Genomic DNA, 25,652 nt, shown 5'->3' with positions numbered 1-25,652 from the left:
GGCCCCTGACTCTCTCACTACTATGGAGACACAATGGGCTCTTTGTGTGCACACTACACTACTGCCGCAGTGCCTTTCTTTGTATTTTCAGCAATTATACATGATCCCACCACAGCCTTTCCTTCTTGTCTCTCCGGTTCATCACAGAGAAATGCAATCGAAATGCAAGGAGAAAAACAGTGAAATGTGGACCCGGGTGGAGGCTTGCAGAAATTAGATTGCAACGCTGATAAGTTCCATATACAGCGAGTAAACATGTTCTTATCTTGTTATCCAGCTTGCACATTAACGCAAGATGTGTGGAGGAGGTGGAGGAGGGTTTAAGAGGCTAAATCAAATCCTGCTCACTTTTTTTGTCTATGGCTTTTCTCACTCTGTGCTCTTTGTCTCTATTTTTGCTTCCTATGGTGCAGAGAATGCTGCCACGTACACAGGAAAGGAACAATCGAGAGGTCAGTGAAACCAGCCATTTTCCTGCACCTGCTGAATGCCTCTAAAATGAGTGCGCAGTGTTAGCGTGTCCTAATGTGTGCATAAAGAGCGGTTACCGGCACCAGAATTAAATGGTGGTGCCCTCTGCGAAGTATTAATGATGTGGATGGATGAATTAGGTCGGTGCAGACCTGTTGACGGGAGCCGCTGCGCTCAGAAAGCTGCACCCAGACATTAGGCTTAACCGCTTGGTAAATTGGACATGCTTGTTCGCTGTAGCTCCAATTTATGTGCACTCTCTATTGCAGTTAGTCCATCTTCATTATTGAAATGGCCTCTCGTTGGGTCCTGACAGAGTGGTGGAGACGGGAAAGGGAGAGAAAGAGAGAGCGCAGGAGAATCATGAATAATGTCAAAAATAAACACATTTGAGGCAGAGAAGCTTACTGTCAGGAGGGGTATTGGGGAGATTGTGAAATGCCTGGTGTTCTTCCTCTGCCCCTTCCCATATCTCTCTGTGTATTTGTGTGTTCGGCCTCTGCCAGTGGATGCTGATGCTGTGGATCCTCAGCCTTAGGGCCTTGTCCAACGCACATGCCAATATGAGTAAACATGCGCATACGCAGCACACAGGCTCATGCACATTTACACACACATTCACATGCTTACACTCAAGCATGCGCATTTACTGACATGCACACACAGGCAATGCACACACACTCACGTGAGCACACATACTCCCTCACCTCACTATACATCTACCAGCAGCTCTGTGGTCAGGCTTGCATCCCAGCTGTGTGCTGTGAATGAACTCACCGCTGCGTCACTGTCACTCTAGCACAGCTCGGTGGCTACAGTCCATTTTTTAATAGGCTGCCGCTGTGACTTTGCTTATCATGAGCCCTTGGGATTATTGTAGGAGGGGATATAAAAAAATTCAACTCGTGATTTTCTTGAAGGGGATATTTATTAGCACATCTCCAATTGCAGTTGACCCTGCGCCAACTTGATGCAATGTGACCCCTAACCTCTCCTTTAGCTCCGCAAATGCAATCTGCCCTTATGTCGTGCTTTTGTCACCAATCTCCCCTTGTCAGAAGAAGAGGTTTTGGCTGAGTCGACCAAGGGGGTCCTTGTACCTGCTGCGTATTGGAGCAGATGTGACAGCTCATAAGGTTTTAACCCAATGACTCAACGGGCGTATAGTATGTGTAACTGTAAGCTGAACCGGGGTTTCCCCTTGAGGTAGCTTGCTTGCTCCTGTTCAGGTCAGTGATCAGCTAATGACATTTAGAAGAAGGAGGATAAAAAAAAAAAGCAAGTGCTTGTTTGTAGTCAGCAGCACACTGCCTCTGTCTTAATCTCCCAGGCATCCCTTTCACACCACAAGGAGATCATGTTATTAGATCCCCTCCCCTGGCTCATTTGTCATCCTGCCGCATCATTCATCCATACCTTGACTGCAGGAGCTGAAAGGAAGAAAAAAAAAGGACCTAAAAGAAAATGGTATTAAAAGCTGGGGGGTGGGGCACGGCATCAAGTGTTCATGATTTAATGGCCTGACATCATCATCATCTATGTATACATCACATTAGATAAATGCGCTCGCTTTGCTCTGATATGCCGCCCTCTTTTAGGAGGATGCGCGGCGCTGCCTAACTCTTTTCTCTCCCTCTCTACTTTAATGTATTGTTGTGTATTGCACTGTGGCCGATGTGCCATACTTGTATTGTTGTATTGTTGTGTGTTGCACCGTGCCCGATGTGCCATACTTGAGAACGCAAAAGTATCCACTCAATCCCCCCCCCGCCCCCACTACCACCCGTACTTTCACCGTGGCTACAGTAAAAAGTATTGTCACCATTCACAGTGTGCTGTCACCGCTCCAGTCACATCTCTTTAATCTCTCGTCTTTGAGCTGAGTTAGTTTCCCTTGCTGCTGAGGCACACAGTATGAAGGGGGAGAGCCAGCTAATTACAATAAACAAATATGCTCAGAGCCGCCTATGTAAGGTTCCCACAGGTTAACAACTCTGCTATAAATGTTAAATGAAGCTTAAAATAGGATAGTGTGGCATACAGTTGCCATAGTGATCCCTGCTGTGATTCTTTGTGTACTTTATTGGTTGGCAGAGTTGAAATTAATCTTAGAAGCAAATCTGAGACACAATTAGTGTAGCAGAGTGATTGCTGCCACCCTAGGGGCCCTTTATGATGTCTCCATCATGTTTCAAGCTTTCTTGCATTACTGCAAGTATGAGTTTGCATCTGTCTCGGGCCAATATCTTCCTTTCTAGTGAATCCAGTTGTTCCTTTGTTAATGTTAGCCTGCATTAGGCGTATTGCAGTCAGCTGTAAATGATTCCCCTCATGCTCACCTCTTTTCTCTCGATCCTCTCCCTTCTCTGCCCCCCCCCCTCTGTGTATCTGTTTCAACAGGTGGAACTGTCATAATGATGCGTAGGAGGCGCAGTGTTGAACCTTATTGATGGATGTTCCAGCAGACAGCAGTCTCACATTGACCGTGAAGACTCCAGAACCCGAGGATGCAAATGTAGTGGAGAACACAGGTGGGAATGCTTAATGTTTTCCTTATCTTTATGCTTTCCAAACAGTATAGCCATTGCGGATTATTTCACTACAAAAGAGGAATAAACATGCAAAATAGCAATTAAAATTCTTGTCTATAATTCCATCAAATTCTGCAATGCATGCCTACTTTGTTTACCTAAGAAAAGATTTTTATTCAGCATTCGGCAGAATAAATGAAAACCTAATGAAAATAATTTCACAAAGCTTGAAATTTTTGAAAAAGACAATCACTAGTACCTAATACCAAGGAAATTAGCTTTCTGGAATGATTTTTTTTCCCCCCTAGTTTTAAGCTCTTTGAGGAGATATGGGAAACGTGAAACACATCCTGTCTTTTTTGAATAAAATGTGAAAGAGAAACATTAAATGAGGCTTTTTAAGCCATTGCTAATCCTCTCTCCAGTTGTTCCATAACTCTGACATAAGACGTTTGCCTTTGCTCATACAATAAAAAGGAGGTATGAAAGTTAATGCCCTCACCCACAGTCACAAATTCATTACTGGAAGTAAAATGGTACAGATTGTACCCTAGTCAAGTCAAGTTAAGTTTATTTGTATAACCCAAAATCCCGAGGTAGTCCCGAAGGGCCCTATACTGCTTAGGTTTGGTATAGATATCACGATCTAAACCTTTTTACATTTACTTTATCATTTCCACTCTGCTAATTTCCACTACACTTCAGCTAATTTACACATGATGTGCAGATGATATAACCATGCATTTATGTTGATATCAAACAGATTTGATCATCTATGCGAATTTACTGTAGGCACAATACCAGTGTAACATGTCGGAGAAGATTGTTTTAAAGCTGACTGTTACTGGTCTGAAGCCACAGTAATGATGTGCATTTGCCAAGACTCGGTCAGTCACTTCTAACTGCCCCCTACAATTTGCCTCTTCTCACCCTTAGTTTCGCTCTTTGCCCAGCAGCAATAGCCTTTAAATGGGGTTTATTTTAGTGTTTCAGCCCTTGCTACTCCCCACTGTCAGAATCATACAGATTACCCCTAGCACTAGCCTATGCCTTGAGAGGCAGTGCGAGAGAGAAAAGTGAGAGGGAAAAAAGAAATGGAGGAGAGGGCAAGTGAAAGAGGAATAAGAGGGAGAGAGGGAACGTTGAAAGTGACTCCACTGAGCATGAACAGGGCAGCTCTCTGAGGAGGGTAGCCATGAATCACACTGCAGCTACTCACCACTTATTACGAACATTCTGTACTGGCCAGATTGATTTCCCCTCCTCCCATTCACAAAATGTATTACAGTGAAGATGGAGCAGTAGGTAGCAAAGCAGCTTCTGTAGATGGCCTACCAGCTGGATGAGCGAACGCCCTAAGGTGGCTGAGCTGCAGAACGGCTAGCTCGGCACTTTACAAATGTAAGAGCTTCCATGTAACAGGGATAAGAACCAGGGAAGCGGGGAGTGAGGGAGATAGCAGGCAAAAAAAGAGAAAAGGAATAAGAAAGCAGCAAGGGGGATGAGAAGAAGGGGAAGTCATTATAGGTTTGGGAACGGCCCACTCCCGTACATTCTTTTCGATTATATTTCATGTTGTGATATTAGAGCTTTTTTCATTCTCATTGCCACACTGAAATATAATATAAATATGGATCTGATGCAAAACAAGTCATATGATGTATTGCTGCTATACAGAATTACCATGAGTTCCATAAAGACGATTGAGAGTATGAGAGGATGTATATGGGAGAGTTTGTGCATGCGCATGTGTGTTTTTGTACGCAAGCATGTGTGCATGTGTGTATACGTGTGTGTGCGTGGGTTGTGTGTGGTTGGCACCTGACACACTAATAGATGAGGCTAACAGCTGCCAACTTGTCCCTCTCCTCATGTCCATGCTCGTGTCCCTCAGCATGGGCTTGTTTCCCCACAGAGCCTCCTGGCACAGGGCAGACCAGGCTTGCCTCAGGTGGATGGAGCTCTTAACATGACGGTCAGAAAGACTGCAGCTCAAGGAGACTCCATGGAGCTCGGAGTGCTAACTGGTGTGGTCTGGTCTGGTCTAGTTTGGCGGTGGTCAGAATGTGTCTAGCATGGCTGAGCTTGGCAGGGCTAGGGTTCAGGAGATCACAACCACCTGCCAGCAACCGGGGTCTTTCCATATGCTCACTGGTGGATGTCTATGCCAGATTGCCTGAGCTGCTTCAGATCCAGCCTTGATCCATATTTAAACTGCATTTTCAACACTATTAAAACCTAGAATGATATTGGAATGATCTCAGAATGCGTGTTGCGTGTAACTTTTGAAGATGTGAGATGTTGCTCGAGTTGATGTTGAAATCTGGCAGGAGTGAAGTATCCAAATGGTTATCTTTTTTAGTTTTGCAAGGTTAGGGGCAGCAGTAGCATTATGCTGTAGCGTATCACTGAACATTTACCCCCCCTGACCTTTAATGTCAAATATGATTTATCAGCTTCAGTCATTGCGGTGAGAGTCTGTGTGCATGTATGAGATTTTGTGTGTGTGTGTGTGTGTGTGTGTGTACCTGTCTGACTGTCACTGATCTGTGGCACATACTGAACAGCTGAAGAGCTAATGGTCCAGCTGGAGACAGATGGCCTCTCGATAACACTATACCCCCAAGCCAATACTCACACTCTATCATTTTCTCTATCTTCTCATACACACACACACACACACACACACACACACACACACACACACACACACACACACACACACACACACACACAATTTACTAAAACATGCACGTTTACTTGCAATCAAATTTGATAGGGTAAAATTGTTAATCCATGATATACCCCAAGGAAACTCCTTTCTTAATATGACTTTAATGTTTCACAGCAATTTTGAAATATCTTTTGGCAACATTAAATGACAGCTTAGGTTTCACACAAGCACTGTGGAATAAAGTTGGTTAATTATCCTGTTTTTGAAATTTCACTGTTCCTTTGCACTGTGTAGGACTGATAAAGGGGATAAAAAAAATCATCTCTTTATATTTATTTTGTCTTTAAACCATGGAAACGTATTTGTTCAAGACCAGTACTGGCATATCCAAAAAAGAAAAAAGAAAAAAAGAAAAAAAAACGCTTCAATTGAATTTAAAGTATTTTCTTTAATTTCTTGGGAAAAAAGACAAAAGAACGACATTTGTATTGCAGTATAGGGTTTCAGTGCACCTTGCATTTCACTTTGTAAGATCTTCTGGAATGTGACTCAGAAAGCTTTGTTTGGTGCTAAAAGGAATATGCTTGTTGAAAAGAGAAAAGAAAATGACTGTCCTTCTTATGCATCTGCACAGAGTACCTATGTCAACACTATACTTGGCTTTGTGGCCATAGCGTCTCACCAACTGGAGTGAACTGATGGCAAATGATTTGCCACAACACTCCTGCAGCTCCTGAGAAGTTGCTGCCGTAACAGTTTTCTGACTATGAGAGGCAAGAAGATGCTTATTTCTCCTGGGGATTTCTTCATTAAGTATGACAGTAGCACAATTGTATACTGTTAGTAGGCGTTGTGGCTGCTCTTATGTGTCTGCAGGCCGCAGACCCATAGGGACCTTCTTGCAGAAATTTCATTACCTCATTAAATCACTCACAAATCATATCCATATTCAAAAATTTGCTCACTCAACTCATGCAGCCATGTTAAGTACTCTGTGTTAAGTAGCCATCTCCTCAAGTAGTTATCGCTACCCTGAGAATGATCAGGCACATCCATACTAAAATGGGGGACGGTGCTAGTTAACCTCTGAGAATACACTAATTGTTGTGGTATATTACTCATTTTCATGCACATTTTCTTTTGGCATGGTCCTTCAGATTGTGTGTGTGAGGCAGCAGCTTGGGAGTATGGAGTGAAGCAGGTGTAGATGATATTGGTTATACAGACTCCAACATATGGGCCTGTCGTGTCCCATGTGTACGTACCTGCCTCCGCTGCTGTCATCTAATTATGCAGAGCAAACAAAGCTATCTGCCTGCTGCTGCAAACCAGCTTCAGTGGGTTATGACTGTTACTTGTCAGACACATCTCTTTAACTGATTAAGACATTGTCATGTTCGACCTGTAGAAAATCAGTAGACCCTACTATGGATATAAGACATTACTGCTTGTTGTTTCTGGTTATCTTTTAATTTTCTTTGAATTTATACCTTTAGAACTAAGTTGAATTTGTTCATTCATGGATAGCATGCTGAAATGAAGGAGGAGTGAATCCAGATAAATTTGATGAATAAATCAGATAAATAAATTTGCACTAAATTCGATCTAATTTTATCTCTGTAGGGGTTAGTTCAGAAGGTAACACTTTACATGAAGTGCATGAATAAGTGTTAGGTAATAGGTAATAAGGCCCTTATAAGTCCTTATAAAATGCTTATTAAAATGATGATGTGTTAATAAGACTATAATAAGTGTTAGTTAATAGGTAATAAGGCCCTTATCAGTCATAACTTTTGCACATTGTAGACTATAAAAATTCTCTTAATAACCATTAATTATGAGGGTCCTTAGATCCTATGTGGGAAGTTTTATGCAGATTGGACTAACAATTTAAGATGAGTGTGAAAAAGTAGGTTTTTGCATATTTTGCAAGCGCCACCTAGTGGCCACAAACGTGTTTATGATGTGATTATTAACAATTATATAGTCAAGTCAAGTCAATTTTATTTGTATAGCCTGTAATGATCTGTGCCCTCTGGCTATGTTAACTTATAACATTAATAAAGCAAGGACGACTTCTCTCGTGCTGGGTGTTTATTCACCGACCGGATTCCGACTGACGTTACGTACATCACGTGACTTTGTTGTGGCGCTACGGAAAGCCGTAAGGGACATTAGCAAATCAAATATTACTAGCAAATATTACATCTCCCTTTTTCTGAAAAGTGCTGCTTTCTCTGCAGAGATACAGACCACGTTGAGCACGTTTATAAGCGAATACAATCTTAATAAGAAAGAATATGAAAGTGGAACTCTTATATAACCGGACTGCAACAAAGTAGTGTAAAACATTTCCTTCACTGTCTAAATGTGACACCGTAATAACATTTCATCTTTTTTTTTTCATTTCATTACTGGTAACTGCAAACAGCAGGTAGGTACACAAGGTAAGTGAACGCTGTAAATATTTCTTTTCAAAACATAGCAGGTATAGTACAGGTTGGTGTACAATTCTCTCTTTTTTTTACATTCATAAGTCAAGGATTTGTCTTGGTTTGATCGTGCGACCTGACCTCGTGGTGTAACCAGGCTGTGTGTCTGGTTGTCGCTGATTGTTCGTGTCTGGAGGTTCAGCATGCTCTTGCTGATGGGCTTGTGTGTTGTTGTTAGTGCTGGTAACAGTCTGCTGTGAAGTGTGTGTGTGTGTAGTGTGAGTGTTCACTCTGCTTTGTCGCAGGTGTTGACGGTTGCGTTGGTAGATCTGACCTTCTTTGGGTTTGGATGTGGTAGCTCCTGTCTGTGTTCGCTGGTCTTTCCACAGTTGCAGGTCTCCAGGATCCATCCTCCTGCCGGAAGCGGATTGGTGTGCCTGCGGGCAGGTGGGGCAGAGGTTTGGCTGTTCGGTTGTAGTATGCCTGCTGGCGCTGTTGACATACCTCTCTCCTTTTGTGAACATCCTCCTGACTGGCGATCTGTGGCTGCAGGTGTTTTGCTGTTGATGGGAGAATGGACCGCAGCCTCCGACTCATCAGTAGCTGTGCCGGTGATTTCAGGTTGTCCACCGGTGTGTTGCGATACTCCAGTAAGCTCATGTAGGGGTCTTTGTTCTCAGCTTTGGCTTTGTCCAGGATGCGTTTGGCCGTCTGGACAGTCTTCTCGGAGAGGCCGTTGCTCTGTGGGTAGTGGGGGCTTGTGGTGGTGTGTGAGAAACCCCATGTCTGTGAGAAGTTGCGGAACTCACCAGAGCTGTAGCACGGACCGTTGTCGCTGATGATAGTTTCGGGGATTCTGTGTCGAGCCATTGCTGCTTTCAGCTTCATGATGACGGCAGATGAGGTGCAGCTGTAAAGTCTCTCTAGCTCGAAGAATCTGGAGTAGTAGTCCACAGTGACTATGAAGTCCTGTGAGTTCCATGTGAATAGGTCTGTGCCTATCACTTGCCACGGCCGCTCGGGTATGGCGTGTGACCTCATTGGTTCCTTTGCATTTGCGCTGCGCCGTTCTTGGCATATGCTGCAGTCTGCTACCGCATCCTCGATCTGTTTCCCCATGCCAGGCCAGAACAGTAAGTCTCTTGCTCGGCATTTGCTTTTTTCCACGCCAAGGTGGCTGGCATGGATGCGCTGTATCATGTCCTTGCGAAGCTTTTGGGGGACAATGATTCTCTCACCTTTGAACAGGATACCGTCCATTTCTGAGATTTCTGCTCTGTGGTTCCAGTATTCCTGGATGCTGGGCGGGCACTTTTTCTTTGTGTCTGGCCAGCCAGTGAGTGTGGCTCGTCTGAGTGCGGTGAGCTGTGGATCTTGCGCTGTTTCCTGCTTGATTTCTGTGAGTCTTGTGTCGCTCACAGGGATGTTGCTGAGGACTGTGTGCACTTGGGCCTCCATCCCTTCCTGTAGGTCACTGTCGTGGTGTTCTATTGACTTGCGTGACAGTGTGTCGGCCACCGGTATATCCTTACCGGGGCGGTGGATGATTTGGATGTCGTATTTTTGGAGCGCCAGGATCATCCGTTGCAGCCGGGGTGGTGCTGCTGCCAGTGGCTTTTTTAGTATTGCCTCCAGAGGCTTGTGGTCTGACTCCACAATCACTTTTCGTCCGTACATGTACTCGTGGAACCTCTTGCAGCCGAAGACCACAGCGTAGAGCTCCTTCTCTATCTGTGCGTAGTTTTCTTCAGTGCTGTTGAGTGACTTGGACGCATAGGCAATTGGTTTGCCATCTTGGAGCATGACAGCCCCAAGGCCACTTTTGGATGCATCCACTTGGAGGCGCAGCTCTTTCTGCGGGTCGAAATATGAGAGTACTGGACCTGGGTGCTGTGTAATGAGATTCTTCATCTCTTGGAACGCCTTGTCGTGGACTGCATCCCACACAAACTCACTGTCCTGTTTCAGAAGCTGTCTGAGGGGTGAGTTTATCTGTGAGAGGTGTGGAGCGAATCTGGCGAGGTAGTTGATCATGCCGAGGACTGTCTCCAGCTCTGCTTTGTTCTGTGGGGGTTGCATGTCCTTGACCGCCTTCACCTTGTGTGGGTCTGGTTTGATGCCTTCGTGTGAGAGCGTGTGGCCGAAGTAGCTTACCTCGGACACGCATATGTGACACTTGTCGGGGTTGAGCCTCACCCCTCGCTCCCTTGTGCGCTTCAGCATCGCTCTGAGACGCTGGTCATGTTCCTCTTTAGTCTTGCCGAACACTAGTATGTCATCCACTATGGCCGTCACACCGTCCAATCCTTCATATGTTTCATCCACGCGTCTCTGGAACTCGTCTTGAGCGGACACGATTCCGAATGGCAGTCTGAGGAAACGATACCTGCCAAACACTGTGTTAAATGTCGTCAACATTGAGGATTCAGTGCTCAGTTTGATGGCCCAATAGCCTGACCGCGGGTCTAACACGCTAAAGTACTCAGCTCCAGCGAGCTTTGTGGCGGCGTCCTCCAGCGTGGGGAGGGGGTAGTGAGGTCGTTGTATCACTTTGTTAAGAGCTCTGGGGTCTAAACACACTCTAAGTTTGCCTGTCTTTGGCTTCTCAACAATGACGAGTGTGTTCACCCATTCTGTGGGTTCTGTTACCTTACAGATTATGCCGCCTTTCTCCATGCTGTCAAGCTCGTCCCTCAGTTTGCTGCGTAGGGCGATGGGGATTCTGCGTGGCGGGCAGACGACCGGCGTTGCATCTGGTGTGACGCGGAAGGTGCACTCGCCTGGGAACTCTCCTATTCCCTGGAAAACATCTGCATACTCATCCATTATGCTCTGTGATGTGACATTGTTTTCCTCGCTCACAGCCATCACTATTTTTACCAAGTTTAGGTCACGGTATGTTTTCATTGCCATGACTGGTGGGGCGTTTGTGTCAATGACGTAAAAGTCCAGCATCATTGCATTGTCTCTGTACTTACATTTGAGTTTGCATGTGCCTTTCACGCTCAGCGCGCCTCCTCCATATTCAGTGAGTCTGTGTATTGCTGGTTTCAGTGTCACATTTTTGAACAGCGCCTGGAACAGGTTGGTGGGAATAGTATTGGCTGTGCCCCAGTGTCTAGTTTAAACTTTACCTTCTGTGGAGGTGTGCCAATTCCAACCTCTACGTAAACCTGCTCGTTGCTTTTTCCGTTGTTCTCTATTGAGATGCAGTCTATGTACAGCTCTGTCTGTTCTCCCACAGCGGTGCTCTCCACTGTAATGTTGTCGAAGTACAGTTCTTCCTGCTCTCTGTCGGTGGTGTACTCTTCTGGGTTCTCTCCGACGGCATGTACTGTGCCGCGGTAGTACTTTGTCTGTCCCTGGGAGCTAGACTTGCATACTTTAGCAAAATGATTGAGCTTCTTGCATTTAATGCATTGTTTACCCTTAGCTGGGCAAGTGGCTTTAGCGCCGTGTAGCCCTCCACAATAGCTACACGCCCTAGCGGCGGTGCTAACGTTACCTTCCCTTTGTCTGAAGTTAGCGTTAGCTGCTTTGGGTGCGTTCGGTTTGTAAGTCTTTCTGCCTATTGCGTGCACCGTTTCATGTGTGCTGCCCTGGCCCATAAACTTTAGCTGTTGCTTTGCTAGCTCGTGTAAGCGGGCTACATCTATGGCTTTCTCTAGCGTTAGCTCAGCTCCCTGGCTAAGTAGCTTTTCTCTCACTCTGGGTGAGTTAGTGGCAAACACGATGCGGTCCCTGACCATCTCGTCGGCATTTGGGTAGCCACAGTCTTTGACTAGGAGCTTTAGCTCAGTTACAAATTGTTCGAAGGATTCACTCTCTCCCTGCATCTTTTCATGAAATTTATATCTGGCATAAATCGGGTTTGCTCTGGGGGTGATGTACTCAGTGTACTTATCGTAGTACGTTTCTGGCTTCTTGGCCTGTTCTCCGCTGAGTGTCCAAGTGTTGTGCACATCGCGCCCTTTTTCCCCTATCCAGAGCAGGAGGTAGCTGCATTTCTCCTCTTCGTTCTTCCCGCGCAGGGGGCCCTTGAACATTAGCTCCGTTGTTTGTCGAAATCGTCTCCATGCTTCAGGTAAGTTCGCCGATTCCCAGTCCATCCGTGGAGCTGGAACGCCGTACGAATCCATATTGGGTATTTAAACTCCGCTACTCTGACACCATGTAATGATCTGTGCCCTCTGGCTATGTTAACTTATAACATTAATAAAGCAAGGACGACTTCTCTCGTGCTGGGTGTTTATTCACCGACCGGATTCCGACTGACGTTGTTACGTACATCACGTGACTTTGTTGTGGCGCTACGGAAAGCCGTAAGGGACATTAGCAAATCAAATATTACTAGCAAATATTACATAGCCCAATATCACAAATTACAAATTTGCCTCAGTGGGCTAGTAGACAACTTTTCAACTTTCGCCCTAGTGCTTCAAGTAGTATTACGTTTGCGCCGCTGTCGCAAAGACAACTGGATCGCTTTCCGTTTAGTAGCAGCCCGGCTACTGTCCAAAGCAAGAAACGACCGTAAGAATCCCATTTTGAACTAGAAACCCCGATCTCAGTGCTATGATAAAGGCAGAGTAAAACATCTAGTAGTATTAATAAGTAGGCAGGTTTTGTTACTTACTGATCCAGTAGAAAGAATGCCAAGTGAATGTCGGTTTGGAACCATCTCAAGTTCCGGGCGTTTATCGAACTCTGCTTCCACGTTGAGATCTGTTTCCCCCTAGCCAGAGTTAAATTAACCTCAACCTAACCCAAAACCTGACCTCAAGCTAACCCTAAACTTAACCTAACGTTTACCTTAACGTAATTGTAACAAATAGCTAACCTGTTTCCATGCGAATGCTTTCGTCTGGCTAGGGAGAAACAGATCTCGACGGGGAAACCGTGTTCGATACAACATCAGAGCTCTCTGCATCAAGTGAATGCCTGTTCGAGGGTCACTCTTATTTTACCTCTGTTTCTATCACGCTCCCTTTTGGCCTCCTTTGTCTCCTCCGTCAACAGGGTTCTTTTTCTCTTGCCGGGTAGTTTCCACTGTCTTCAGGTGTTCTACCGTCCGCCATTTCCGCTACTGGGGATAGCCACCGATAACTACCGGAGAAAACAAAAGTGCTATCATCTTTCTATTTTGGTTGCGCAATGGTTGACACACTTCCTTTGTGCCATAAAGCTAGTCTTCGTTTTCCCGCGAGATCGTACCCAGTGGCAGAAAGAATTGCATAGTGAAAGCGAGGCTTATAGAGAACAAATCTAAACACCGATGGTGTCATTGTTCTATAGCCATTACAATGCGCAATCAACACCCATCCATCCATTATCCAAACCACTGCTGTCAGGGTTGCAGGGATGTTGGAGTCTATCCCAGCAGTCATTGGGCGGCAGGTAGAGACACCCTGGACAGGCCGCCAGTTAAAGCACAAAAATCGTCTGCTGTCGCTTTAACATGTAATAATGTTAACAAGCATGGTATAAGGATTTATAAAGGCCTTATTACCTATTAGCTAGCACTTATTGCATACACTTAATGTAAAGCGTTACTGTTCAGAAATACATGACGTACAATATCTCACTGCCTTTGTGTTTGCATGTTCACATTGGTGCTCCAGTTTCCTCCAATAGTGCAAAGACGATCCATGACAGTTGAACTCCAAGGTTCTAATTTGGCCATCCTTTTGATCCAGAGAGTGAATGATTGTGTGTCTGCCCTGTGATGGACTTATGACTTGTCCAGCAATCTCTGCCCTCTGCCCAAAGTATGTTGTGATAGGCTCCAGCCATCAATTAGTCTGAAAAGGAAGAAGCCAGGAACAAATATTGCATCAAAAGGTTTATCTCTGTTCTGACATAACACCATTATTTTTTTGGAGAGAATATTATTAATCTAACTTGCTTTAATGAAAGCTGTTTCATCCAATTGTAAAAAAAATAGCAAATTATTTAGTAACCTTCTAAAAGGAACATTTAAGATTTTTTTGAAGTCCATCCAAATTTTTAAACCTTTTAAAGGAAAAGTCCTTTCAAGTGTTTAAATTCTATTACTTATTCTTAACAAACAGAATATGGAAAGGATATGGAAAGAATTGAATCTGAAAGAATATGAAAACCGTGAATAATAGTTTTACCTCGTTTACTTGCTCTAGAATTGCTTACAGATGCTTAAAAGGCTTACTTAATACAAGTTTAAACAAACAAGTGATCTAATTCCCAAATGTATGATCTTTATTCTATATACTTGAGAAATTTGGCAATGTGTGATTGTGTGTTAAAGCAATAATGGCATAAAATTTAAGGTTACCCATCTCCCCTCATCTTGTAAACATAACCTTGGCACCCCTGGATAGTTAATAACCGATCATATATCTAGTACTGAAATTTACGATACAATTGTTTGACATTGCCCAGCATTACATTTTGAGTTCTTGGGGATTTAGTGACACTCTAACTACATTTTCCTTGCCTTGATTGAATTACAATTTTATTGAAGAGCAAATGAACAACTTCAAGTAGACTTCACACTTTTTTTTACACTGAAACCTTTTATCTTCCAGGAATATGTGAGCAGAGTGGTGATCTGAGGCTGCATGGACTCGTTGATGCTGCTCTTCCTGCATCCTCGTCTCCTCCTGTTGCAGAGACTTTAAAGAGGGCCTTCTCAACGCACCACGGGCCCAAACCTACATCACCAGCTCTCCCTCTGCCCCTTGGCACTGACCCTTCCCTAGGCCTGACTGTGGCCCCCTACCCCTCTGCCCATGAGGCTACAGCTATAGCCCCTCACCTTCACAGCACTCCCACTCCCACTCCCACCACACTTCCCACCCCAGCTGTAACCTCTTGGGGCCCAACGGGAGACACCCACAGGACAACCCTTCCTCTGCCCATTGCCCTCCCTCTGTCAGCCACCATGATGGAGCCCGGCACTGTTTCTTCCCTAACAGAAGAGTGTCTGCTTCAGCCTAGCCGCACTTGCCTTGGCTGCTTCATCGAGACTCGCGATGCTACTGACCCTAGCTCCATCCATGACCCCACCCATGACCCCAACACCAATCCCGACCCGGAGCCTGGGTTGAGTGTGAGGATAGGGGATGTGGGCCGAGAGGACTTCTCTGACATCAGCAACATCAGTATCCAGTGCCTGAGCCATGCTGGGGAGGCAGTGAGTCACTATGGAGAACAGCTCCTTTCTGACCAGCTTCTTAACTTCCCCCTGCCTAAAGCCCCAGGTGAGGGCAAGAGGGTTGATGGGGACAAAACAACAGAGGACTGTGATGACCCAGACGATGATGCAACAGCTAAGAACCTGTATGAAGGGCTTTTGTTGGACAGGGTAAGTGGGGAAGAGGTTCTGTTGGCTAATGCCAGTCAGGACTGGGGCTACTTTGAGTCCTTCATCAGCGAGAGCAAGATGGAGCTGTTGGACCTTTGTTCTAAGAATGAATTGTCAGTTAGCCTATTCTCGGAGGAGGATGTAGACAACCTGTTCGATGATGAAGATGATGATTCTACTTTGAGCAGCGATGTTTGCTCCCTGAAGATTCGTTATGAGTCCTTCCAGGACAACATGAGGGAAAAGACCAATGTATTGCAGGAGGAGACCCAGTTCAACTTTTTCCCCAGTGTCCTGTCCAGTTGTGCCAAGAAAGAGGAGGGAGGAGGAGGAGTGCCAAGGAGGATGGCAGAAGAGCTCCAACCCAAATCTGATGAGCTCATCCTGGGAACAGGACAGGAAGGAAGAGCTGGGGACTGCAGTGGTGGAAGCCCTCTTGATGGCTCCCAGGGTTCACCCATTTCCACTCCTAAAGTCAACTACCTAATGGACTTTAACTCTACTGAGGAATCAGGTGAATACAGTGATGACAGTTCATGCACAGGCTCCTCTTCAGACACCTTGCAGGAGGGAAAGCTGAAGAAGAGCCACTCCAGGAGGTTCCTCTGCCCCTCCAACCCTCTTAACTATGGCTTGCGCTCCAAGAGAAAGGTCCGGTACAGTGATGACTACCTATATGATGTTGACTCCATTGAGAGTGAGAGAAATGCAGAGAAAAAAGAGAAAGCTCCCATTGGTCAGAAAGAGGAGGAAGATGTAGACTGGTGCCCCAAGAAACGCCGGAAATCTTGCCGTAAGGAACCACCCGTGGTCATTAAGTACATCATCATCAACAGGTTCAAAGGAGAAAGACACATGTCAGTTAAACTGGGGAGGTTGGACCCTTTGGATGCTACTGTAAGCTTAAACGCCAACGCAATGAGAAAATACGAGACACTGGCTCCTCTGAAAGATTTCTGGCAGGAGAGGCAAAGAGAGAGAAAGGAGCAGCTTAAGCTGGCTGCCAGAGATAAACGACAACATGGTTTTCATCTAAATGGACGGCATCATCGCCCCTTTAATTCAAGTCATCCCAAAAGGAAATACAAGATTGCAAACAGGCTTAAGATACAGAGGATTCACACTGTGGAGCAATCAGTAACAGCACAGGGCTCCTCTGTCTCTGATCAGGGCCAAGGAGGTGTCACTAAAGAGGAAGCCACCTCCACGATCGGAGTGGGAATTATAACAGCCCCAGGCCTCCCGGTCACATTAGACTCAAACTCCATCACACACACAGCCACAGCCAAGAGCCGCTCCCAAGAGAGGGAGGAAAGGGAGGGGAGGAGAATGGGAGGAAATAAAACAGTCAGGATAAGGAAATTCAAAAGTGAAGCCAGGCTGAGGAGCAAGAAAATAAAAGAAGCAGAGGAAAAGGAAGAGAGGAGTGTGACAAATGAAACGGATGCTAGTGTGGCTATGGCTCAGATTGAGGACCCCACCGCTGGGTTAGGAGAGACAGGCATTAACTCAGCAACAGTCAGCCCCCATTTCTCTGACAATGTCACCACAGCTAACACATCTAAGGAGAAATTCCCCTTTATTTCCTCCGCCTGCTCCTCTGACAAAGCTCCCTCTTCAGAAGAGGTAGAGGCAGGGGTCTCTGTCATCCCTGGGGGCTACCTGCAGACCCTGTTAGATGCCACCGACTCCTCTGGTGGAGCAGCTATCTCTTATTTCCCCCAGCAGCCCTCTCGGCAGCAGTATCCTTTGGGGCTCTCTATAGAGGAGAAACAGTTTTCCTCTCTGCAGCTTGCTCAGAGCTGCGTCCTCTCTCCTCCCTCAGAGTCTGAGCTCCAACAATCTCCCCAGAATTGCCCCAGTTTCCCTCAGATGTGGCACCCCCAGCTCTGCCCTAGTCATACTCAGAGCTTTGGGCCCGAGACCCCTGAGACTCCCATCTTGCCCAACAACTTTCCCACTGCCTTGCCCCTGAATGACAGCCTGCCAGTGTCTAGCTACAGCCAGCTGAGCTCTGAGGCTGACAGGTTGCTTTATGAAAAGAGTTACCTGGCTGAGACAGGGCTGCAGCCCGGGGCAGATCTGCAAGCGTGTCAGTCTGCCTGTGTGGAGGGCCAGGTGCAATACCAGAGAGGGTCCCTGTGCACAGACAATGGCAGGCTCATCAGCTATGACTCAGTGGGTTCTCTGTCAGCTTCCTCCAGCAATTACAGCTCCCTCAGCCTCAAGTCTTGTGAGCGGGAGGGTGAGGAGGAGGCCCAAGACAGCTTCCTAGCTCACTGCAGTCCTAAAGTGGTGATTCAGCAGAGTGTGGACTCCCTTACCCCACTCAGGGAGTCCTCAGACCTGCTGGATATCTCTAACTTCACCCCAGACAAGTTCAGGCACTCATCACTGTCAGAGCTCTCTCCACCTGAGACCCCCAATCTGTCCCCTCAGGTGGTTGGGCGTGAGATGAAGATTGTAGGGAAAGTTGGAGAATATCAGGAGGTGATTGATATGACTCTGGACAGCAGTAGAGAGGTGAAGTGGAACTGTGATGTTATGCAGCATCAGGAGCACATAGCAGGCACATACACAATGGAAGATAGCCAGTTTACCCTGCACAACTTTAACGGTGAGGAAGGCTTGAGTTTAGATAAAAAGGAGTTGATTGATACAGACTTTGATGACCAGAGCGGTGAGAATATAAATGGTGGGAAAAGCACAAAGTCAAAGAGGAAAGACAGTTACAAACAGACAGCTGCAGGACAGGGTCCAAAGAAAGTCCGGGCCCCAAGAGCTCCCAAGACCGAAAAGGTCAAGGCTCCCAAACAGAACTCCCGCTCCACCAAAAAAATAAAGGCAATGTTAGAGGGGAAAGCAGCAAAGAACCAGACAGGTGGTTGTGGTGCAAGCCTGACTGACAGTAGTAGCACTGGGGACTGGTCTGGCACAGGCTGGTCAGAGAGTAACAGTCTGGTAGGGGACGACCAGAGAGAATTCGAGGAACCTTCCAACATTTTATCCAATATTGTCTCTGGCATGGCTGAAGTCCAGAGATTCATGATGGCCTCCATAGAGCCACTGTGGGACCCTATGTCTGAGGCCTGCATCCCCCCTGAGGCCAATAGCCTCAACCTAAAGACACTCAAAATCTTGGCAGGCACAGAGGCTGACCTGAAGAAAAAGGGAGGTGTTTTAACAGGGGCTGGGAGAGGAAGGAAGGCCGGGGTAAAGGGAGGCAAAAGCCAGGCCAAATTCAACCCATCTCATCCCTTATTCCCTCAACTAGCTCTGGGCTGTAACATGTTTGATAAACCCAACTTTATTAACCCTGGGCCTGCACACAAAAAGCTGTACCGCCACAAGACCAGTGCAAAGTTCCCTCGGATTGAGACAATGAAGGGGAAGCGAGCTGAGAGAGACCCTAATAAGGACATATCACTGATGGCCTCTTTTGAGAAGCTGAGGTAATATTTTGTTATCAGCTGCTGTTGCACCCCCTTCTCACCCCCCCATTACCTGCTCAGCCCTCCCTCCCCAAGCATACCTACAGTACACTGACACTATGCCAGAGCTGCATGACTACTTTGTCCCCCCTGACTACCCCCACTTCCTTTTAACCCCCCACCCCGAGAAGGAAATTAATATCTGCATGAAAAACTTCTTGTACTTTGCAAACTACCTATTGAGTGATTGTGTCAAGCTTGATTGAGATTTGAAACGACCATGGCTGCATTTTTCTTGCTTTTGTTGTTTCTGCTTTGTTTGTTCTTATAGTCGTTTCAGTTTTATTTTTGTCTGAAAAAAATAAGCCTTGAAAACAGTTCTGTCGCCTTTTGAAGAACTTTGTTTTTGTATTTTCTCAGTGAAACTAGCTACCCTGAATTATGTATTTATTCTTGTTTTCCCGAAAGATGTAGCTATATACACAAATGCATTGAGTGACATCTACGCACCCCTCCTCCTCATCTGTTTTTGTATACAGAATATGGATGTCCTGTTGTTGCTGTCCTTCATACACTGCCTGGCTCATTTCAAGAGGGAAAACTACCAATAATGAGCCGTATATAAGCCCAAGACATCTTTGACACAAGATGGGACCATTTTGTATTGATGACATATCAAACATTGTCTTATTTTTTCCCCCTCGATGTTGGAATGACTCCCCGTTTCCTTTGAGCTAACATTTTGTTTTTCTTCTGGAGTTTAAAGAGGAACTGGTTATCTAAATTTACATTTTTGTGTGTTGCAAATTCACAAAAGCTCCACCCTCAGAGTATTTTTGTCAATGTTGTTGTACAGGGACATGCAATATTTGCAACAAAAAAAATTATAATCTCAAATTTAATGTGCCAAAAGTAACAATGCTGTGTAAATGACCTCTTATATATGTGTGAATATTGGCTGTTCCTCTTTTTTATCCATTGGAATATTGGCTGCTCGGGTTGGAGACTCCTGACAGAGACTTGCCACTCCAGGAATTCTTCATTTTGGACTTTTCTCTCTTCTTTGATGAAAGGCACCAACAGCTGGCAGTGGTACACTACCACTCACTAAAACCAAAACAGAAAAACTCGCTGAATTCTCCTTGTTTCCCCCACTTTGTTTGCCAAATTCAATTTACCTCAACATTGCCTGGCTTTGAGAAGCAAAAAAAACAAACAAACAAAAAAAACAAAAAAAACAAAAACAAAACAAAACAAAACAAAAAAAGGAGGTAAAGGGCAAATCTGCTCTACTGTAAAGCAAAGGATAAAAAAACGAGAGTTTTAAACAGGCTTTTTTAGACCAAGGAGAGTGTAGTGGAGATGTTTGAGGGTAAGCAAGGCAATTAATTGTCAGTTGGGGCTGTGCTTCAATGAATAGCTGTCTTGCACTGGAAATTTTAGGCAATTTCTTACTTTTAGAGATGTTGATGCGTGCATCGACAATGAATGCAATCATATTTTATTCTCTGCAGTTGGATTCAATGTGAATGTGAAAGCAGTTTTCGGTAAGACTAGAGTTGGAAATGTTGTAAATGAAGGAAAGCATGTTTTTGCATTAGCGCCACAGGGGAATCTTTCTCCTATATCACCAGAATTGGTCATTCACATGGAACTAAAATTTTCTCATCCATTCTACTTTAGTTCATTTGTTTCTGACCACTGTCATGCTGTAGAAGTTGCAGACCTTTTTTTTTTATTTGGTGTCAATATCATATTTGTCAGTCATGACATGTTTCACAAGAACTCCTTAGAATGAATTCACCTATTACATTGTGTTCTATCAAGAACTTGTTCATTGTATATTATGTTTTTTATTTATCATCTCCGTTAGGATGGATCGATGTTTTCGACTCAAAATGCCACTGGAAAAGCAATCCCAGACATGGACATGAACACATACTATTAGCAGTTTCTGATCTTATATTTTCCCAGGCCATTTATGTTAATTACAGTCTATAAACTCATTTGCTGCCTCATTGCAGTGAAATGCACATTCATAAATATATCTTAACATGAACCGTGCTTTCATGTTTTATCAGTTGTAAATTATCTGAAAGCAGAACATTATTTCGGTTCAATCTAAGAAAAGGAAATTTGTATTAACTTGATCATGCATGTTATGCTAACTACAAGATAAAGACAACCAGAGTGACACTAACCATTCATTAGATGATAACTACATTAGCTCATTGTACAGTATTTCTGCTAGCCCTACAACATGAAATAATGTGAATTTATATTACAGATAACCTATTCAGGTGAAGAGAAATCCAGACTCCATTTGAATCAATTGTTGGGGTAAAGGTTTCCTCTACAAATATATAACAACGTAGGCCTATATTTTCTTCTCGGATATCTGTTTGTAACATAGCACTAATTACCCAAGACTACATGGAGATGTGCCAAGTTGCTGAAGCTGGATTGAAAAACAGGCCTCGTCATATTAGATTTGTTAACTCTGACGCACAGACGATAGAAATTGATTGCTTGCAAATGGCAAAAATTGTAATCAATCTCTTGTCTTTTTGTTTTTTTACTCTCCTCACTGTCATAATCTTGTTTTTTTTCTCCAGTGTATCAGGGTTAGGACCAAGACAAGCTGCTGATGGGAAGCTCCACATGGGCCGCAAGGCCATTTAGTCTGCCTTCTCTCATTTCTGCCTATTGTCAAATTGAATGTACTTCTCTGAGTTCATGGTTGTTGTTTTTTTTTCCTTTCTTTTTGTTTTTTGTTTTGTATGTGCCACTGTTGAGCTGCCTCATGTTAATGGTGCTAAGAAAGCTGACAACTGTTTTTTGTTTTTGTTTTCCCTGAGATAACAAAAAAGAAATGCAAAATACATTAGGTACCTAACCCTCTTTATGAATGTATATTATATCGTTCTGTTACGTTCGATGTGTTCACACACCATGATTCTTTGACATTGATTGGGATTACTTTTGCTCTTTTCATTAAAAAGAATACCGAGCTTTATATATACTGTCTAGAGTTGTTACCAGAAGGAATCTTAATGAACTCTTGACACTACAAAATCTTGTATATTTTTTGTGTGCCAATTTGTAACATATTTTGTAAGTGTATATTTTTCTTAGAAAGTGCTGTGAAGTATTTGTGTGTGTGAGTAACCTTTTATGCGCCTCTACGGGCAGTGGAAAGGATATACAATGACAAGTTTCTGGTTTTAAAAACCAAAATATGAAAGTATCGACAGAAAACTAGAAATATTTACATTTTGTTGGGAGTTTTGTAATAAGACCATGATCTTGTTGTGAGAGTGTTGTGTAACTGTGCAAAACACCAATAAGCAAAGGGGAAAAAAAAGACAAAACGTGGAAAAAAAATCTAATTTGTGAACAATTTGCTGTTTTATAGATTTTCATGTAAATTATTTGAGTATTATTTTGTTTTTTGTTTTTGTTGTAACTGTTGCAAAGGTTTTAAATATTTGTGATCAAGCCTGTATGGTGATAATGTAATATTGGTAACTTGCTGAGTTTTGTAATAATGTTTATGGAGTAAATATACAAATTAAAATAAGATTTTGAATGCTGCTTTCTGAAGAGAGTTGGGTTGCATTTTTTCCAATCACTATTGCTGACCATTAAAGCTTGCAAAATATATACCTTATTACCTTTGGTTAGCGATAGCCTCCATAATCGATCAATTTTGTACATTCAAAATAACAATTGTGTACTATGGTATGTAATATGTGTGAAAATACCTTAACAGATTCTTGCAATATCAATAGATCCCTTGTTTTATTGCATGCACAAAATCTCTCCAGGATTGTAGGTCATTCCGGTTAAGACAGAGGTAGCATGCATCTATCTACAGGAGCAATTTGGACAAAAGCATTGTGAAGTGAAACATCTTTATGATTTTACGTCATTACAATGAAGGTAATGTCACAGATTTATCAGCTGTGTTTGAAATGTGAAAAAATTATTTTGAAATAACCATTAAGAATTGTAAATTGTCCCATGCAAGATGTTAAATTGGAAGATTCCCAAATTGAAGGTGCACAGCTCCTGGTTTTAGCTCATGTTATTTTAATGTCATATCTAATTAGCACGCAAGGTCAGGCATTGCAAGAGTGATTGCTCATCCATAACTCTGAGCTGAGCTGCGGCAGTCCACACTGCAACACATTCTGGCATGCTTAATTGGAGTTGGAGATACTGTCTCAGCCCATAAACAGATCCTGTGATGCAGCCCTCCAAAATTGTCAGGTGGTATTAGCATTGTTTTTGTTCTTTAGTCACCCATAGCAGATAAGGGAGCAAGCAAATTATAAGCCCGAATGTCTAATGCAGTGGATCAGGTACATCACATCTTTGGTTATTAAATGAGAACCTAGTTGTTTTTCAGTCTGTGTTCACCATGCATGCTGGCTTTAGGCAGCTCTCTCATTAGGACAACTGGCTTTTTTTCCCCCACATCGTTGTTGAGAAGACTATACTACTATACTATCTGATGTCTGTGAAAGAAACCGCAAGTCCTTTTTTTTTTTTTTTGGAAGGCTTTCCCTAATGTAGACTCAAAGGCCTAGATGTTATCATGTCAAATCACAAATCACAAGCAGACGAATAAATTAAGACTCCAAAGAAAAGGGGTGAGTGGGTGGGGAGGTGGGGGTCAACACAAGAGCAATTAAACTAATTTCTCATTAGGGACTTGCCTAGTAGATTAGAAATTCTTAGAATTAGAAGCTATTTTTTCCACCGTGAAAATCACATAGCTGTAATAGGGCATTGTAAATACCCATACTCCAGTGTGGCGTGCATTATACGGTGAACAAACTGATGTTGAGGAGAACCTTGGTTAACAGGCCTCTGCAAGAGACTTAGCTGATGTCAGATAGTTCACATTAACAAAAGGGTGTCTATAACGGCCACCAACCTAACACATTGTTTTTCTGTCATATAAAGCAGTAACAGAGCTTTAGAACAGATCTCAACCGTAAGCAAGAAAACCTCCTCTTCAGCTTTACGTGTTATGAGTTAGCAGTGAGGGGCAGTGGCATAAAACCCTCTGAGCAGGTGGCCCATTAATTGCAACCATGGGTGGCCGACTGGTGCTTTGCACATTGGATCACAAATGGTCGGCTAGTGGACTTCCACCAGTCATTGCCCAAAGGCTGCCCATGGGCCTCCGCTGGCATGCTGCTGCAACAGTAGAGGCCGTCCTCCATCAGCCACTCTGAGAGTTAAAAGCCAAGCATTGGTCTGTCCACCTTTTTTTTTTAAAACATTTTTGCTATCATTTTTATGTTTGGATGTTTTTCCTCCCTTTTTCTCCCCAATTGTATCTAGGCAATTACCCCACTCTTCCAAGCCATCCCGGTCACTGCTCCACATTCTCTGCCGATTCGGGGAGGGCTGCAGACTGCCACATGCCTCCTCCGATACGCATGGAGTCGCCAGCTGCTTCTTTTCACCTGACAGTGAGGAGTTTCACCAGGGGGACGTAGCGTGTGGGAGGATCACGCTATTCCCCCCCAGTTCCCCCTCTCCCCCGAACAGGCACCTCGACTGACCAGAGGAGGCGCTAGTGCAGCGATCAGGACACATACCCACATCCGGCTTCCCACCCGCAGACACGGACAATTGTGTCTGTAGGATGCCCGACCAAGCCGCAGGTAACACGGGCATTTGAACCGGCGATCCCCGTGTTGGTAGGCAATGGAATAGACCACCATGTCACCTGGACACCCTTTTTGTCATCCTTTTTTATTAAAATTATTTATTCTGTATACTACTATTCCTTTAAAGTAGCATGGAAAAAAGGTGTCATCTTCAACATTCACTTCTGAGTGAAAATAACAGTAATCTGCACATATTATTTATTGGGACCTAGGTGCAATACTTAACCTCACAGGCAAAAAAGCACATTTCAAATTACCGTGTCAAACACTATCATTTGTTATCTCACTTCTTGCCTGAAGTATTTTTGTCTGTCATTGCAGAGCTTTCATCTCTGTGTCCTGTACTAAATGTTTTTTGTTTGACAAGGCAATCTTGTTGTGATCACCAGTTTTGCAGGAATTGGAAGTATTGTTTCCTGTGAGGGAACCAATGAAAAAGGTAGACTGTTAATTCTGGTGATACAACACAAACCATTAAACATTAGTGAGTGCAATTCAAAGCAAGCTATGCAATGTTTTTCTCTCTCTCTCTCACACACACACACACACACACACACACACACACACACACACACACACACACACACACACACACACACACACACACACACATTCTTTTATTGCTCTTGGTTGAATTAAACTACAACCCCTAATCAGAAAAAGTTGGGACGGTATGTTAAATTAAAATTAAAACTGAAAACAGTGATTTGTAAATTATCTTTGAAATGTATTACATAGAAAACAATACAACAGCACATTATTTGATGTTTCACCTCATTCATTTTAATGGGTTTTTTTTCTTCAAAATAAACACTTGTTTCAATTTTGATTCTTGCAACATATTTCAAAAAATGTTGGGACGGTAAAGCATTTACTAGTTTGTAATGTTGCCATTCCTTTTCACAACACTTAGGGTTAGGGTTAATACGCCTGTCTGTGCCCCAGACCAAGGCAATGGAGAGAAGAACTGGAGTCGGTCCCCGGGCGCTGTAGCTGCCCACTGCTCCTATACTGTAGGATGGGTTAAATGCCGAGAACAAATGTCATTGTAACCTGTACAATGGCAAAATAAAATGGCTTTGTT

The 25,652-nt window shown here is 44.0% G+C and overlaps 1 protein-coding gene across 1 annotated transcript; it reads left to right on the top strand.

Moving 5' to 3' along the window:
* Nucleotides 1-2,880: 2,880 nt before the first annotated feature.
* nexmifb (neurite extension and migration factor b) lies at nt 2,881-18,906 on the top strand. The gene is made up of 2 exons (XM_056295012.1): nt 2,881-3,002; nt 14,672-18,906. Exons 1-2 carry the CDS (start codon nt 2,921-2,923, stop codon nt 18,904-18,906), a joined length of 4,317 nt encoding a protein of 1,438 aa, XP_056150987.1. The 5' UTR covers nt 2,881-2,920.
* The last annotated feature ends 6,746 nt before the right edge of the window (nt 18,907-25,652 follow it).

The sequence above is a fragment of the Lampris incognitus genome, chromosome 1 (genome assembly GCF_029633865.1).
Source record: "Lampris incognitus isolate fLamInc1 chromosome 1, fLamInc1.hap2, whole genome shotgun sequence".
NCBI classification, from domain to species: Eukaryota; Metazoa; Chordata; class Actinopteri; order Lampriformes; family Lampridae; genus Lampris; species Lampris incognitus.
The sequence above is the reverse complement of the archived record's forward strand: the minus strand, read 5'-3'. Positions and strand labels throughout refer to the sequence as shown.

Excerpts from the sequence above, each read along its gene's own strand:
- nexmifb (XM_056295012.1), top strand. The coding sequence starts at position 2,921 with ATGGATGTTCCAGCAGACAGCAGTCTCACATTGACCGTGAAGACTCCA. Across the intron at positions 3,003-14,671 it reads AAATGTAGTGGAGAACACAG|GAATATGTGAGCAGAGTGGT; the intron begins GTGGGAATGCTT and ends TTTATCTTCCAG.